The sequence below is a fragment of the Panthera tigris genome, chromosome D3, assembly GCF_018350195.1.
Source record: "Panthera tigris isolate Pti1 chromosome D3, P.tigris_Pti1_mat1.1, whole genome shotgun sequence".
NCBI lineage: Eukaryota > Metazoa > Chordata > Mammalia > Carnivora > Felidae > Panthera > Panthera tigris.
In genome coordinates, this window is record NC_056671.1 from 21,317,888 (window position 1) to 21,333,100 (window position 15,213).

Genomic DNA, 15,213 nt, shown 5'->3' on the forward strand with positions numbered 1-15,213 from the left:
CTTTAAAAAATTATTCCTCAGTTTTAATCTTAATATGTTTGTGTTTGAAATAGACAAAATCAGTGTCACTGGGTTGATAATTTTACACAACTATTGGTGCACTGGATTCAATGCACATAAACCATTATGTAGAATCTTCATAAAAATAAGTATTAAATAGTAAGAACAGTTTAAGACAACTATTAACTTCACTGTGACTGTTTCAGATGGAAATTATTAAAGTATGTTATCCCTCTATTGTTAGAATATACAAACACAGTTTGTATATTTCTCTTAAGTCATGCAGCAAGCACTACTGATGAATTTAACTTATAGCTTGCCTATTTTTGTTTTCTTTTATTATGCTACTTATTTAACTTTGGACAGGAAATCCATGCATACAGTAAAAAGGATATAAGATTAAAATAAGTGTCTTTTCATCTCTCCTCTGTCCTGCAGCCACCATATTCCATCCACTCAAGCTGCACTGAATACAGTTGTGAATATTCATGAACCCTAATCACAGGGCTTGAAGATAATATGAAGCAAAAACTGACAGAACTGCAAAGACAACAAATGCACAAAAAGAGTTGATGATTTTGACACAAAATGAATGCGATTGGTCACATATGACTATTTAAATTCAAAAACAATAAAAAATAAATTAATCAAAATGTAAAATTCAGTTTCTGATTTGCCTAGCCATATTTCAAGTGCTCTATATATAGCTAGTAATTTTCATATTTGACAGCACAGATATAGAATATATAGAATTCTATCATTACCGAAAGTTCTATCATTACTGAAAGTGCTGCTCCAGAGGCCATTGCTAGGACCAATTCTTTACAAACTTTCTATTTAGTTAACCAGGACTTCTTTGATATTCTTATTTATGGTTCTTTGGTGTCTGGCTTTGGTGATGGACCTCTGGCATCAACCTCTCTAAGCCTTCTCCCATCCTTAGGATGGAATCTCTCATCTTCTAGCATTCTTCTATATTGTTGTCACAAACAATATTCCCCTTAACAGAACAATTTCCTTGTATTGTCTGTATCCTCCTTTGTATTGAGATCCTGCCTTGTACATTCATTTTGCATATAATCCCATCACAATGTTTGGCACATGCAAACATTTTTGATGCTAAATGAAATAAGTAATGAAAAAGTAAAATAATGTCAACCTCAACTCTACAGATATATGATACTCAGATGAATTTTGCACTATTTGAAACTATACTAAGTGGGCTGAGAAGCCTGGGCTCATCCTTCTTCTTTCTAAGGTTTCCATCCATTATGGTTCTTTTTTTTAGTTAATTAATTAATTAATTTATTTTGAAAGAGAAAGTGCAGAGAGAGAATCCCAAGCAGGCTCCACACTGCCAATGCAGAGCCTGATGTGGAGCTCGATCCCACAAACCATGAGATCATGACCTTAGCCGAAATCAAGAGTCAGACACTTAACTGACTGAGCCACCCATACATTCTCATTATCGTCCTTTTCTACACCTGTCTTGCCTTTCCAGCCCCGCCCCCCACCCCCCGGAGGCTGAGCCTCACCATTTCACCTCACCATACATAAACTGCTGCCTCTAATTTCTGCTCCTTATCTTCCCATTTTTTGTTGTAACATAGAAAGAATACAGTCAGTATTGCACCAAAAAACAGACTGTGCATAAAGTCAAAACAGCCAGACTTTGTATCAGGAACAGAGACCATTACTTCTGGTCCATTCAGAGGAGTAGGGGCTTTCTGATGGCTAATTGTTAGGCTCACTCTGTTACCTCATCTTCATGTTTTATCTCTTTTCTAGATGGTTGTGAGATATCAATATCAGTCTGTTGGATAACAATTTTTATTTTTACCATAAGTATAGACACTAAAAATTTTCAAGAGAAGAGGAAAATTTTCAATAAGAAGAAAAGTTAAAGGGTGATTTGCTTCCTGTACATTGTGAAAGCATGATAGCATTACCAATGCCAGTGGTATTAGAAAGACATGAGTCCTCTGAGAACACTAAGGATTTGACCAGGCTGATTGGAGATGATTGGACACTTCCACCACAAAGGAATAATTATGAACAACAGATGTCTTAGATTTGTGTATAACATTTCATTTTATCCAATACCTTTGCAGCATTTGCTAAAGTGGGAGGCTATGAGAGTTTTACAGAGAAGTACATGAATGCCATCCCATCCATAGTTGAGGGGGACAACCTGACAATCAATCCCAAGTGCTACACTCCTCAGGCTGACTCCTTTCACATCTTCCGAGATGCTGTCACTGGAGATATTCCATGGCCAGGAATGATATTTGGAATGACCATTGTTGCTGTGTGGTACTGGTGCACAGATCAGGTGAAGTATGTGTGTGGTGTGCAAATATGTTTATGTTGTTCTTTTTCTCCTCATAGAAAAGCATCTAGTTTCTATTTTGTACACATATATACACATACACATGCACAAACACACATCATTTAAAGAGTCAAACACTTCTACAAGTCTTGTTATGATAAATAGTTGTCTGGTGTCCTGCTCTCTACTCATTTCTTGACTCTCAAAAGCAAACATTATTGACTCCTTCAGTTAGGTATTTTGGTATGTATGTTTCTTCTCTAAATCCTTGTACTCAATGCATGGCCTGTGTACCATTGGAGTGAATGTCACCTTGAAGCTCATTAGAAATAACTGTTCTCAGATGCTACCCAGACCCACTGAATCAGAATTTGCTTGTAAATTTGTTCCCCAGGTGATTTAAATAAATGTTTCTATTGATCCCTTTTGGTTTTCCAGTTTTAGGATTTTTACACTGGCTTCCAATAATGAAAGATGAAGGTTTAGCTCTTTCTTTTCTTTTTTTTTTCTTTTTTTTTTAATGTTTTTATTATTTATTTTTGAGAGAGAGACACAGACAGAGTGTGAGCAGGGAAAGGGCAGAGAGAGAGGGAGACACAAAATCCAAAGCAGGCTGCAGGCTATGAGCTGTCAGCACAGAGCCCAACGCGGGGCTCAAATTCACAAACTGTGAGGTCATGATCTGAGCCGAAGTCAGATGCTTAACTGAGCCACCCAGGCGCCCCTAGCTCTTTCAATTTTTTATCTTCAATCCTCCATCTTCCAGTAAAACTAATTCACAATTTTGGTGAGATCAGCATTCAGTGCTACCATTTTTGTGACTACATAAATATAATCCACAGCTAAGCCACATGATATTCTCTGATTGATTTTTCTTTAGCTTTTTCTTTTCTCTAGAATAAATAAGTCTTATTTTTTGTGTTTTAAATTTTCTTGGTAATTATTACTCATTAAACACCAGGCTCTCTGCAGATTTCCTAAATCTCCTTGATGTGTACTTGCAAACACATCAAATATCCTACCAACTCTTTATCTCATTTTCTCTTAAAACCTTTGGCCTCTCACAAACTGCTGGGTTGTTCTCTGTGCCTAGTGCCCATCCTAATCCAGGACCCCCTTTACTACCATATTTGGGGTTCTCTTTGGTTCATCCTTGGATTATATATCTTATTTCAAGTATCCCACATCATCTTCTTTCTTGGTTTACTTCTTTCAGGGCAATTGAATTCTCCAGTAAGTTCCTGAGAAACACAGGAGATACATCTATTGTGAATTTGTCTTCATGTTTGAAGATGCCTTCACTCCAACTTTTCCCAAATTGATCCTCTGGCCATGTACACATTTCTAGGCTTTAAATAATTTTCCAGCCATAAATTACCATCTTTTGACTTCCACCATAGCTGTTGAAAAGCCTGAAGTTATTCTTGATCCTTTGGATGTAACGTGTCTTTTCTCTCTGGAAGTTTATCTTGCCTTTGTCCTCAGTGTTCTGAAATTTCATACAATGTGCTATTGTGTGTAGGTCTTTTTTTGTTCACTGCGATGGGCTACTGTGAACAAGTTTAATATAGTAATGGATGTCTTTAATGAATTGGCGGAATTCTTTGATTTCTTGCATTTTGTTTTCCTTTGGAGAACTTCCACTTTGGGTGTTGGTCTTCCTCAACTGGTTTTCTAGTGTTCTTATCTTTCCTCCACATCTACCATATCTTGGTCTTTTTGCTCTATTTTCTAGGAGATTACCTCAATATTATCCTTCAGTTTTTCTGCCTTTGTATTTATGACCCCCAAGATCTTATTCTTGGTTTTCTGTATGTTCCTTTTTATAGCATGTAAGTTTGTTTTGTTTTCTGTTTTGAAGTTTTCTTCACCCCAAATAGTCTCTGTCAAGTCAAACTTAAAATTTCACATTTTGGGATCAATGGTCCAAAATGGACTATCTTGGATCAATGGTCACTTGTATCAGTGTGAGATAATTTTTCTTTTTCTCTATGTAATAAACTGATTTTATCAACATGTCTCCCAAAGAATGTACTCTTTCACTGATTTGTGCAAAAATCTTTATTGTTTATATTTTGCCACTGACCACATGACTTATCTCCTATATTTAGGTGGCCTCATATTAACCCTTAGATCTGATACCCGGACCCTGCTTATTTTCTGACAGGAATCCCCTGTTTTACATATAATTTGTATTGTCCCTCCAACTTTCTGCTTCAAGCTTTCTGTCTAAGGATAGCACCTGCTCCCCCAGCACTGAGTGACATTGTTGCTATCCCTAATAGATTTGTCTCTCCAAAGAAAAGTAAGCAGAAAAAGTCATCGCCATTTCCTGACATTCCTTGAGAAGAAAAATGTTAAGAAGCAATGGCATTATGGGTATAAATCCTGTTTTTCTAGAAAATTCTTAGTCAAGAGATTACACAACTTAAGTGGAAATTATGAGATTATATGCATTGAATTTCCCAGGACCACAATATTTTATTCATAACTGATTCATATCTAGAGATGAATGTCTCAAGGTTCTCTTCTGATGGCTGCCTGACTCTGTTGTTTCTATGGGAATGGGCTTGATTTTCCAAATGGACAGTTGATCCCTAACAGTAGAGAGATACTGATGAGTATGTGGCTTATTTGGTGCCTACAACATTAAATGCACAACTTAAACACACAACTTGTGGCAAAGATCAGTAGTGACAGCTTTGTGCCTGGACAAGTACATGGTCATTGTTGCAATGCAGCCTAGGAGCTGCAAACATTTTGATAGTAGTGATGGGTATTGACTTCTATGTACCAAGAGTCTTACAAACATTATACCAAATATTCAGAATATCCTACCAGAGATAACCCTCTTAAAGATGAGAAAGCTGAGTCTCACAAAGTCAAATACTCATGTAAGAGGAGCAGGGATTAGAGTTCTGATTTTACTCTGAAGCTGATTATTTTCCACTATTCATGATCCCATATCTTATTGTAACATTAATCCTTGAAAAGAGGCACTCCCCTTCTTTGGATCATCCTCTAGTTGCTTCATGACTATGTCGTGTTCTTCTGGCAGGTTATTGTGCAGCGCTGCCTATCAGGCAAGAACATGTCTCATGTGAAAGCTGCCTGCATCATGTGTGGGTACCTGAAGCTGCTGCCCATGTTCCTCATGGTAATGCCAGGAATGATCAGCCGCATCCTATACACAGGCAAGCCATTGATTCATAAATCCTCTTTCTTGTATGCTTGAATTCTAAATACTGGTTTTAATATGTATTAAAACCTTGATAAGCTAGAAAACCCATTATGTATGGAAGTTAAAACACAAATCCAGGTGAAGAGAACAGATTTTGCAGAATGTCAGAAGCAGGAAAATTTGGCATATTTGACACATATATATCCAACTAATAAGGAATGGCCAAAGAAATTATTAAATACCCCCTTTATGGAAAATTACACGTAAGGACTGAAGACTTTCTCAAATTTTGGTCAAATGCTGAAGTTATTATGTTTAAGGGTAAAAAGCAGACTACAAAATATTATCTCAACAATTGCCATAGTTATTCAAAAAGACATTTCTGTCTGGAAAAAGATTAGAAAGGAATAAAAAAACTAAAAGAAGCTAATGTGTTAAGGTGTCAGTATTCTATGGGATTTTTTAAATCATTTTTTGCTATCTGTTGTCATAATATTGTTTAAGTAAAAAAAAATCAACAAGGTATTGTACAACTGCCACAGTGAAGGGAGGCCTCATCCCACATGAGCAATCACCCCAATAATGATCACAAATGACACTTCTTAGCTGTAGGTAGAAAACACTGAACTAAATGACTAGACACAAAACTAATTTCCATTTTGTTGTTGTGGCTGTTGTGATTGTTTCATCTGGAGTTCTGTGCCTCTGGGAGAATTTATGTTCTTGCAGCTTTTCTGGAAGATGGAATCAGCTCCCCCTAATTGCTCTAATGCAATAGCTGGGCCACATCCCAAAGAGGAGCCCTGCCCCTTAGGTCAGTGCAAGGGGAGGTACACGTATGAGACACTTAGGAAGTCATATTCTGGATGAAGAGGGACCAGATCTATGGTATGGAGTTCAAGGTTGAATCTCCAATTTCCAAGCAAATGTCTCTCCTCTTACTTATCATCTTACAACTTGTCTCTATGTCAAATGGTTGTAGATCTTACCTGTTTGGGCCCCACTCACTGAACCCACTTATCTGAATTCCCCCCTCAGAGAAGGTGGCCTGTGTTGTACCTTCTGAATGTGTGAAACATTGTGGCATTGAAGTCGGTTGTACTAACTATGCCTACCCAGTGATGGTGCTGGAACTGATGCCTGATGGTAAGAAAAGGTCCACACTCAAATGAATGGAGAAAATGTGATGAGAGTTAGATAGATAGATAGATAGATAGATAGATAATAAGTAGATATAGATATAGATAATGGAATATCATTATCTATTAATGTCAGCCTTTAAAAAAAATGAAAATCTGCCAAGTGCAACAACAATATAGATGAATCTGGAAGACATTATGCTAAGTGAGATAAACCGGATACAGAAAGACAAAAAAGCACACAATGTCGCTTATATGTGGAATCTAAACAAGTGGAACTCACACAAGCAGAGAGTACAATGGTGGTTTCCAGGGGCTGGGGGTGGGGGAAATGGGAAGATTTCAAAGGGTACAAACTTTGTTATAAGATGAATAAGTTCTGGAGAACTAATGTACAGTAGGGAGATTATAGTTAATAAGAATGTATGTTTAAAGTTTGCTAAGAGAATAGATCTCAAGTATTCTCACCACAAAACAAGAAAACTGTAACTACGTGAGGTGATGGTTATGTTAACTAGCTCGATTATGGTAATCATTTCACAATGTATACATGTATAAAAACATCACATTATACATCTTAACTATATACAATTGTTATTTGTCAGTCATACCTCAATAAAGCTGGAAAAAATATGTTCATGCTGGGACTGCCTCAGAGACCTAGTGAATAAATCGTCCATGAGGAAAGATTATGGTGTAATCCTTAATAATCCTAACTTTCATTAATTCAATTGGCTTCATCAGACATTTCTTGAGCACTTTCCATAGGCTACCAGTCCGGTGCTGAGCCTGGGGAATACAGAGATGAATCAGATATAATTCCTATTAGAAGAATCCTTACTCCTTTAGATTCAAGATTGTCTTCCAAGACAATCAAGAGCATTTAAGTGGATGGATTTGTCAATAAAAGAGTTGCATAAACACAAACTTACAAACTCAGAAAACTAGATGTTAATGATTTAGCCTGCTTTCTCTAGACCAGTTATACCCAAATAATATGCCTCAATATATTTAATTTACAGCTATTTATTGAGTGCCTACTATGTGCCAGAGCCTGCCCTGGTGCTTAGAAAACATCAGTGAGGTGCACCTGGGTGGCTTAGTCGGTTAAGTGACTGACTTCAGCTCAGGTCATGATCTCGCCATTTCCGAGTTCAAGCCCCATGTTGGGCTCTCTGCTGATGGCTCAGAGCCTGGAGCCGGTTTAGATTCTGTGCCTCCCTCTCTCTCTCTCTCTCTCTCTCTACCCCTTCCCCACTCATGTTCTGTCTTTCTCTCTCAAAAATAAACATTTAAAAAATTAAAAAAGAAAAGAAAACATCAGTGAAATAAGCACAAAATCCCCTATACCTTGGAACTCACATTCTAGTTTCATGAGATATAAAATAAATGACACATGTGGCAAAAGTAAATTATTAGGATGCTAGAAGGTGATCTGTGTGGTCAGTAACAGAGCAGAGTATGGGGCTCAGGAACAACCAGGTGATCTTATACCTTCAAAGGTCAGCTAATACTTCTTCAATCTTTCTCCTCCCTGACACACATGAGCATTGTCAGGAAGAAGGGAACATGACCCACAAGTGACATCACCCATCCATCTCATTCCACACTTTGTCTTAGGAGTTTTAGGGACATTATTAATAAGCAGAGGGAAGTGGAGGATGAAGTTACCATAATATCCCAAAACTCTTTGCTTTTCCCAACAAAAACTTCTTTAACAGAACTGCTTACTAGGCTTTTTCCTCTCTAGTTCTCTAAGTCTTCAGGAAGCCAAGAGGTTCTCCCCAAAGAAAGATGGTACAACACTGTTCTTGTCTCCCAAATTTAGGTTCCAGCAAATGATCTCTAAGTTTACATTTAAAACTAAAATTCTGTACTGGATCATTCTCAAATCACCAGGAAATTTGCAGGAAATGCTACATGATGATATGCGTTGACAGGCACATCAGTTGGTAAATGTTCCAGGTGACACTTTTGAATGACTCTGGTTTAGCAAGGCCCTCATAAATCATGGAGTCCAATTCCTAACTAATGTTTACACTCTCATCTGGCCCCAGGACTGCGAGGTCTGATGCTGTCAGTCATGTTGGCCTCTCTCATGAGCTCCATGACCTCCATCTTCAACAGTGCTAGCACCCTCTTTACCATGGACCTGTACACCAAGATTAGGAAACAGGCATCAGAGAAAGAGCTTCTTATAACAGGACGGTGAGAAAATCCTGGTTTCTGTCTAAAATTTCTCTGGAAAGCACAGAAATGCAAGTGAACTAGAACCTTCTCCTTCTTGGGTTCAGTGAAACAAATAATAGAATTCTAGAGTGGGAAAGGGATATTAAGAGGATATTTAATCCAACTTTATTTCTTTCCAGATAGGAAACTTGAGGCCATACTTTTTTTTTTAAGGTTTATTTATTTTTGAGAAAGAGAGACACAGAGTGCGAGTGGGGGAGGGTCAGAGAGAGAGGGAAACACAGAATCCAAAGCGGGCTCCAGGCTCTGAGCTGTCAGCACTGAGCTTAACACGGGGCTTGAACTCAGGAACAGTGAGATCAGACCTGAGCCAAAGTTAGATGCTCAACTGACTGAGCCACCCAGGCACCCCAGGGTCATACTTTTAAACGAAATAGTTGCTTTTAAGGGTTTTCAAATGCCTCTGATTGTCTCTTATTTCTTCCTCCCCTCACACTCTCTTCCAACCATATCTTCATGAAACTCCAGTGGTTCTCATGGGGTATAAAGTTTCATGGGGTTAAAGCAGTCTCTAGAAGTTTCCATGTATATCACATGAAGGAAGTCACAGATTAAGTCATCCACACACTACTACACAGTAGTTTATCAACTACACTCATTAAGATATGGAGTATCAAGAGGGGGCACCTGCGTGGCTCAGTCAGTTAAGTATCTGATTTCAGCTCAGGTCATGATCTCATTGTTCCTGAGTTCAAGCCCCGTGTTAGGCTCAGTACTGATAGCTCAGAGCCTGGAGCCTGCTTTGGATTCTGTGTCTCCCTCTCTTCCTGCCCCTCCCCTACTCATGCTCTGTCTTTCTCTGTCTCTCAAAACTAAATAAATGCTAAAAAATTAAAAAAAAAAGAAATGGAGTATCAAGAGAACCTGACTACCTATGTAAAAGATACTGCTTTGCTGAAGACAGTAACAATCACTTAGTAAATTAAACATTTGCAAGGAAAATTCCAAGGGCTCACTTGGTCCAGATCTTCACTCTGGACGTTATAGGAGAGGAAGAGCAGTAAAGCATCTGTGTTTCTGTAGTAGAGAAAGTGTTGGACCTGAATTCAGTAAGCCCAGGATGCAGAAGTCTACCAATAGGCATATGATCTTGGGTATGAATACCCTTTAAGTCTCTATTTTAAATTAATGAGTTTCTCTCTCTCTCTCTCTTATTAAAAGCCTTCTATATCCCAGAATACAAATATGGAAAAGGACATATATGTAAAAAATAATTTCCTGCTTTGTGGGATTTACACCTTTGTTGGCAAGACAATTAATAAATATGTTCTATATCTGATGGCAAAAGTGGCAGGGAGAAAATTAAAGTGAGATTAAATATGGGGGTTACTTAAGACAGGGGTTCAGGGAGTCTTCCCTGAGAAGGTGGCCTTTATGCACAACCATCAGGGAAGTGTGGGAATGAGCCCCATGGTTCTGTGGGGATGGAACAGTAAGTGCTGAATTCTTACAAGAGTCATATGTGTGGTGTGAGGACAGCAGGAGTGAGGTTGGCACATACAAGCAAGTGGAAGAGTGATAAGAAACATGATCTGAAAGATAGCTAGAGGTGAAATTATGTAGGGCCATTTAAACCATAACAAGATTTTGGATTTTATTCCACATATGATGGAAAACAACTGAAGATAAGCAAGCAAGGGAGGTACATGACAAGGACAGTGGGTTTTACTTATTGAATCCTTATTATACTCTACCCATCATGCTCAGACTTTCCATGGTTTATCACATTTAATTATTACAAGGTTGCAAAAGTTTTGTGAACTTTCAATGAGACACTTGTGCCTCAGTCTCCTGCCCAAATGCCTGTCCCCCATTTCTCCCAGTCCCCACCTCTCTGTTTCAGATAAGCACAGAGAAGTAATGACCTTTTGCAGACAGTCCAGTAAATTATGTGTGTTTCTTCGCACAATAAGTACAGAATATTGAGCTTATTCTCCCTGGACCACAGGACCTGTAAAAAGTTTTTTTACTAACTCCTTCTACCTGCCAAACTACTCAGGTAGTAAAATGCACAAATTAGCATTTCTGGCCAATTCACTCAGTATTCTAGGAGAAAGGATATTTTAATTCCAACCTGTGAAAACTGACTTAGTTCCTCTCAAGCTAGGGAAAAAAAGATCAAAATGGGGATCTGCTTTCTTTATCATACAAATGATTACTTACTCATAGAAACAGTGTGGTGTTTTTTCCTAACTGACACATTACATAAATTGCACTAGAAAATTATTAACCAGTTGCTGACATTTGAACTGTTTTATGAATGGATATTTAACCTCACAGTTGAAGCTATTTACAGAGAAGCAATTGCTTTATTGGCATTTTACTAACCTATGGTCATTAAGCATTCCATGGCTTCATGTGAGGTCAAGGAGTGTGATTTTATTTGGAAAATCAATGAATGGCCACAAGAATCAAGAACTGTAAAGCACAGTGGAAGTGCCAATAATGCTTTTGTTTAATATTTAAATCATTTTGCTTTCTCTCCAGGCTATTTATCATTCTATTAATTGCCATCAGCATTTTGTGGGTCCCATTAGTGCAGGTATCTCAAAATGGACAACTATTCCATTATATAGAATCAATTTCTAGCTACCTTGGGCCTCCAATTGCGGCTGTCTTCCTGCTTGCCATCTTCTGTAAAAGAGTCAATGAACAGGTAAGTAAAAAATCGGAAAACTTCTTCCCTGCTGGAGTGAGAATATTTTCTTTCACTGGTAGGAAAATGCATTCTTTCCACCCTGTTTATATAACTCAAAGCCCATCTCAATTTTAATTGTATTCAGCTATAATTCCTGATTCTCATTAAAGTGTGTAAATACATAGGGCACACTTATAGTACAGTCTGTATATTTCTTACAAAATATATACATATATGACACAATACTAAGGAACACACGTTTTGGAGTAAGACTGACAGAATGCAATCCTGGCTCTATCAATCCTTTGATCTTAAGCAAACCATTTGATTCTGTGTAAAATGAAGATAATCACAGTGCCTACTTTATAGGATTGCTGTGAAGATTAAAAGGGATTTATTTTAATTTTTTTATGTTTATTTATTTTTGAGAGTGGAAGCAAGAGAGAACATGAGTCGGGGAGGAGCAGAGAGAGAGGGAGACACAGAATCCAAAGCAGGCTCCGGGCTCCAAGCTGTCAGCACAGAGCCCAACACGGGGCTGGAACCCACAAACTGTGAGATCATGATCTGAGCGGAAGTCGGACACTCAACTGAGCCACCCAGGGGATTTATCACCCCAAAAGGGATTTATTTTAATGTGAAGTGCTTAGAAGAAAACCTACCACTCTAGTAACAATTAAAAATGTTAATTTCTAGGGGCGTCTGGGTGGCTCAGTCGGTTAAGCCTCCGACTTCGGCTCAGGTCATGGTCTCGCGGTCCGTGAGTTCGAGCCCTGCGTCAGGCTCTGTGCTGACAGCTCAGAGCCTGGAGCCTGCTTCAGATTCTGTGTCTCCCTCTCTCTCTGACCCTCCCCCGTTCATGCTCTCTCTCTGTCTCAAAAATAAATAAACATTAAAAAAAATTTTTAAATGTTAATTTCTGTTATAATATATGTAACTGATTATTTTGGATCATGGGCATTTAATCCCTTAATTGTTTCCAACTGTTAACTTTATTATAATTTTGAAATTAAGAATAGGTACAGAGAGGTTATTATCTTATGTGCTTTTCAAATGTTATTTAGTATTAGTAAGTAGTATTTTGGGATTCAGATTCAGGTCTTCCTCCAACTAAAGCTCATGCTTTTAATGTCTATGCAATACCATTTCCCCTTGAACATAACATCTTGATCAGAGGACTAGAGGACATATGTTTCCAAGCCCACCAGCTTCTCAGAGAATACAGATGCTCTTAATTGCCAAAAGCTTAATAGAACTATCATAACTATCTAATATCAACTCTGTAAATTGTGTAACATAAGCCATAGTTCTATTTATTCTATAAAATAAGCCACAACTTATAAAATCTATATATAAAATAAAATTCAAGGTAAACTTAAGCTTGGGTCAGAGTGTACAGTAGTGCCCTGAAGTAGTGTCTGATGCAATGAAATTTCAGTATCACTAAATAAACACATGTATTTGTACATTTTTCTTGCTTTGGTGACTTTATGCTCAGGGTTAGCCATTATTGGTTCTTAATGGAGAAAGGTAGGATGATAATTGTTACCTGCTCAAATGAGCTTCTCATCTTTTCTAAGTACTCTGATTTTATTCTTGTTTCTTTTGCAGGGAGCCTTCTGGGGTCTAGTCATTGGACTTGTGATTGGCCTTATTCGCATGATTGCAGAGTTTGCCTATGGAACAGGAAGTTGCTTGGCTGCCAGTGACTGTCCCAAGGTCATCTGTGGAGTGCACTATCTGTACTTTGCCATCATCCTCTTTTTCGTTTCCATACTAGTTGTCCTGGGAATTTCCCTGTTAACAAAACCCATTCCTGATGTACATGTGAGTACTCATTTTAAAATAAGAGTTCTTGGTGTGCCTGGGTGGTTCAGTCAGTTAAGCAACAGTCTCTTGATTTTGGCTTAGGTCATGATCCCAGCGTCATGAGATCAAGCTCCGTGTCAGGCTCTGCACTGGGCATGGAGCTTGCTTGGGGTTCTCTAAATAAATAAATAAATAAGGGTTCTTTGCCTTCTGGGGTATTAGGAAATGGGCTTCACCCTCAAAAAACTTCACAATGCACTTAGTAGGTAAATCTTTATCTTTGTTATAGGATACCAGAAAGAGAGTAATTAGTGTTGCCTAAGAGATTGGAAAACACTTCACAGCAGAGTTGCAATCTGGCCTGGGACTATTTGGGGATGAGTAGAATTTCATACACGATACAAATACACCAATACAGAGATTTAAAAAAATAAAAGTACATGGTACCAGGTGGCAGGAAAAAGACAAATAGAATGAGATGCCTTTCAAATTGGCAAAAAAAGTTTAATATGAATATGTCTAATGTTGGTAAGAATGTTGGGGAATGTCCACACTCCAAAATCATTGGTGAATGTATGAATTTTATAATTTGTAGAAAGGCAATTGGGGAGTATTTATCAATTAAAATTAAAATTCTCATACCTTATGAACCAACATCCCCATTTCTAGGAACTTATTGTGTAGAAATACTTCTACAAGTAGGAAATATACATATAAATTTTCTCTGCAAAGGTTTCTAGTAGAAAAAGATGGAGACAACCCAAATTTCCATTGCTAGTGGAATGGATACACAATAATGGTACACTAAATATTATGCATCTGTTCAAAACCCTGAGGAGCTCAATCATTTCCTTTTTAAATGTCCATGACATGGGTAAGTGGGGAAAAAAACGCTTGCAGAATATAGTATTATATAATATCACTTTTTGAAAATAAAACACACACACAAAATGTATATATATATATATATATATATATATATATATATTTGTCTAACAATGGAAAAAATACCTTAAAGCATATACACCACAAACTCTCTTTTTTTTTTTATTTTTTAATATATGAAATTTACTGTCAAATTGGTTTCCATACAACACCCAGTGCTCATCCCAAAAGGTGCCCTCCTCAATACCCATCACCCACCCTGCCCTCCCTCCCACCCCCCATCAACCCTCAGTTTGTTCTCAGTTTTTAACAGTCTCTTATGCTTTGGCTCTCTCTCACTCTAACCTCTTTTTTTTTTTCCTTCCCCTCCCCCATGGGTTTCTGTTACCTTTCTCAGGACCCACATAAAAGGAAACCATATGGTATCTGTCTTTCTCTGTATGGCTTATTTCACTTAGCATCACACTCTCCAGTTCCATCCACGTTGCTACAAAAGGCCATATTTCACTTTTTCTCATTGCCACGTAGTATTCCATTGTGTATATAAACCACAATTTCTTTATCCATTCATCAGTTGATGGACATTTAGGCTCTTTCCATAATTTGGCTATTGTTGAGAGTGCTGCTATAAACATTGGGGTACAAGTGCCCCTATGCATCAGTACTCCTGTATCCCTTGGATAAATTCCTAGCAGTGCTATTGCTGGGTCATAGGGTAGGTCTATTTTTAATTTTCTGAGGAGCCTCCACACTGCTTTCCAGAGCGGCTGCACCAATTTGCATTCCCACCAACAGTGCAAGAGGGTTCCCGTTTCTCCACATCCTCTCCAGCATCTATAGTCTCCTGATTTGTTCATTTTGGCCACTCTGACTGGCATGAGGTGATATCTGAGTGTGGTTTTGATTTGTATTTCCCTGATAAGGAGCAACGCTGAACATCTTTTCATGTGCCTGTTGGCCATCCGGATGTCCTCTTTAGAGA

The 15,213-nt window shown here is 38.0% G+C and overlaps 1 protein-coding gene across 5 annotated transcripts in view; it reads left to right on the plus strand.

Annotated features, from left to right (window-relative positions):
- SLC5A4 (solute carrier family 5 member 4) overlaps positions 1-15,213 on the plus strand; it is a 58,082-nt gene that overhangs the window by 32,712 nt on the left and 10,157 nt on the right. For 4 of the 5 annotated variants that reach the window (XM_042961977.1, XM_042961976.1, XM_042961978.1 and 1 more), the window contains 5 exons: positions 2,112-2,332; positions 5,388-5,523; positions 8,707-8,857; positions 11,387-11,555; positions 13,149-13,364. In XM_042961977.1, the coding sequence (XP_042817911.1) occupies positions 2,112-2,332; positions 5,388-5,523; positions 8,707-8,857; positions 11,387-11,555; positions 13,149-13,364 (893 nt within the window). Of the gene's footprint in view, positions 1-2,111; positions 2,333-5,387; positions 5,524-6,548; positions 6,657-8,706; positions 8,858-11,386; positions 11,556-13,148; positions 13,365-15,213 lie in introns of all 5 variants that reach the window. The other variant, XM_042961981.1, reaches the window with a different exon arrangement.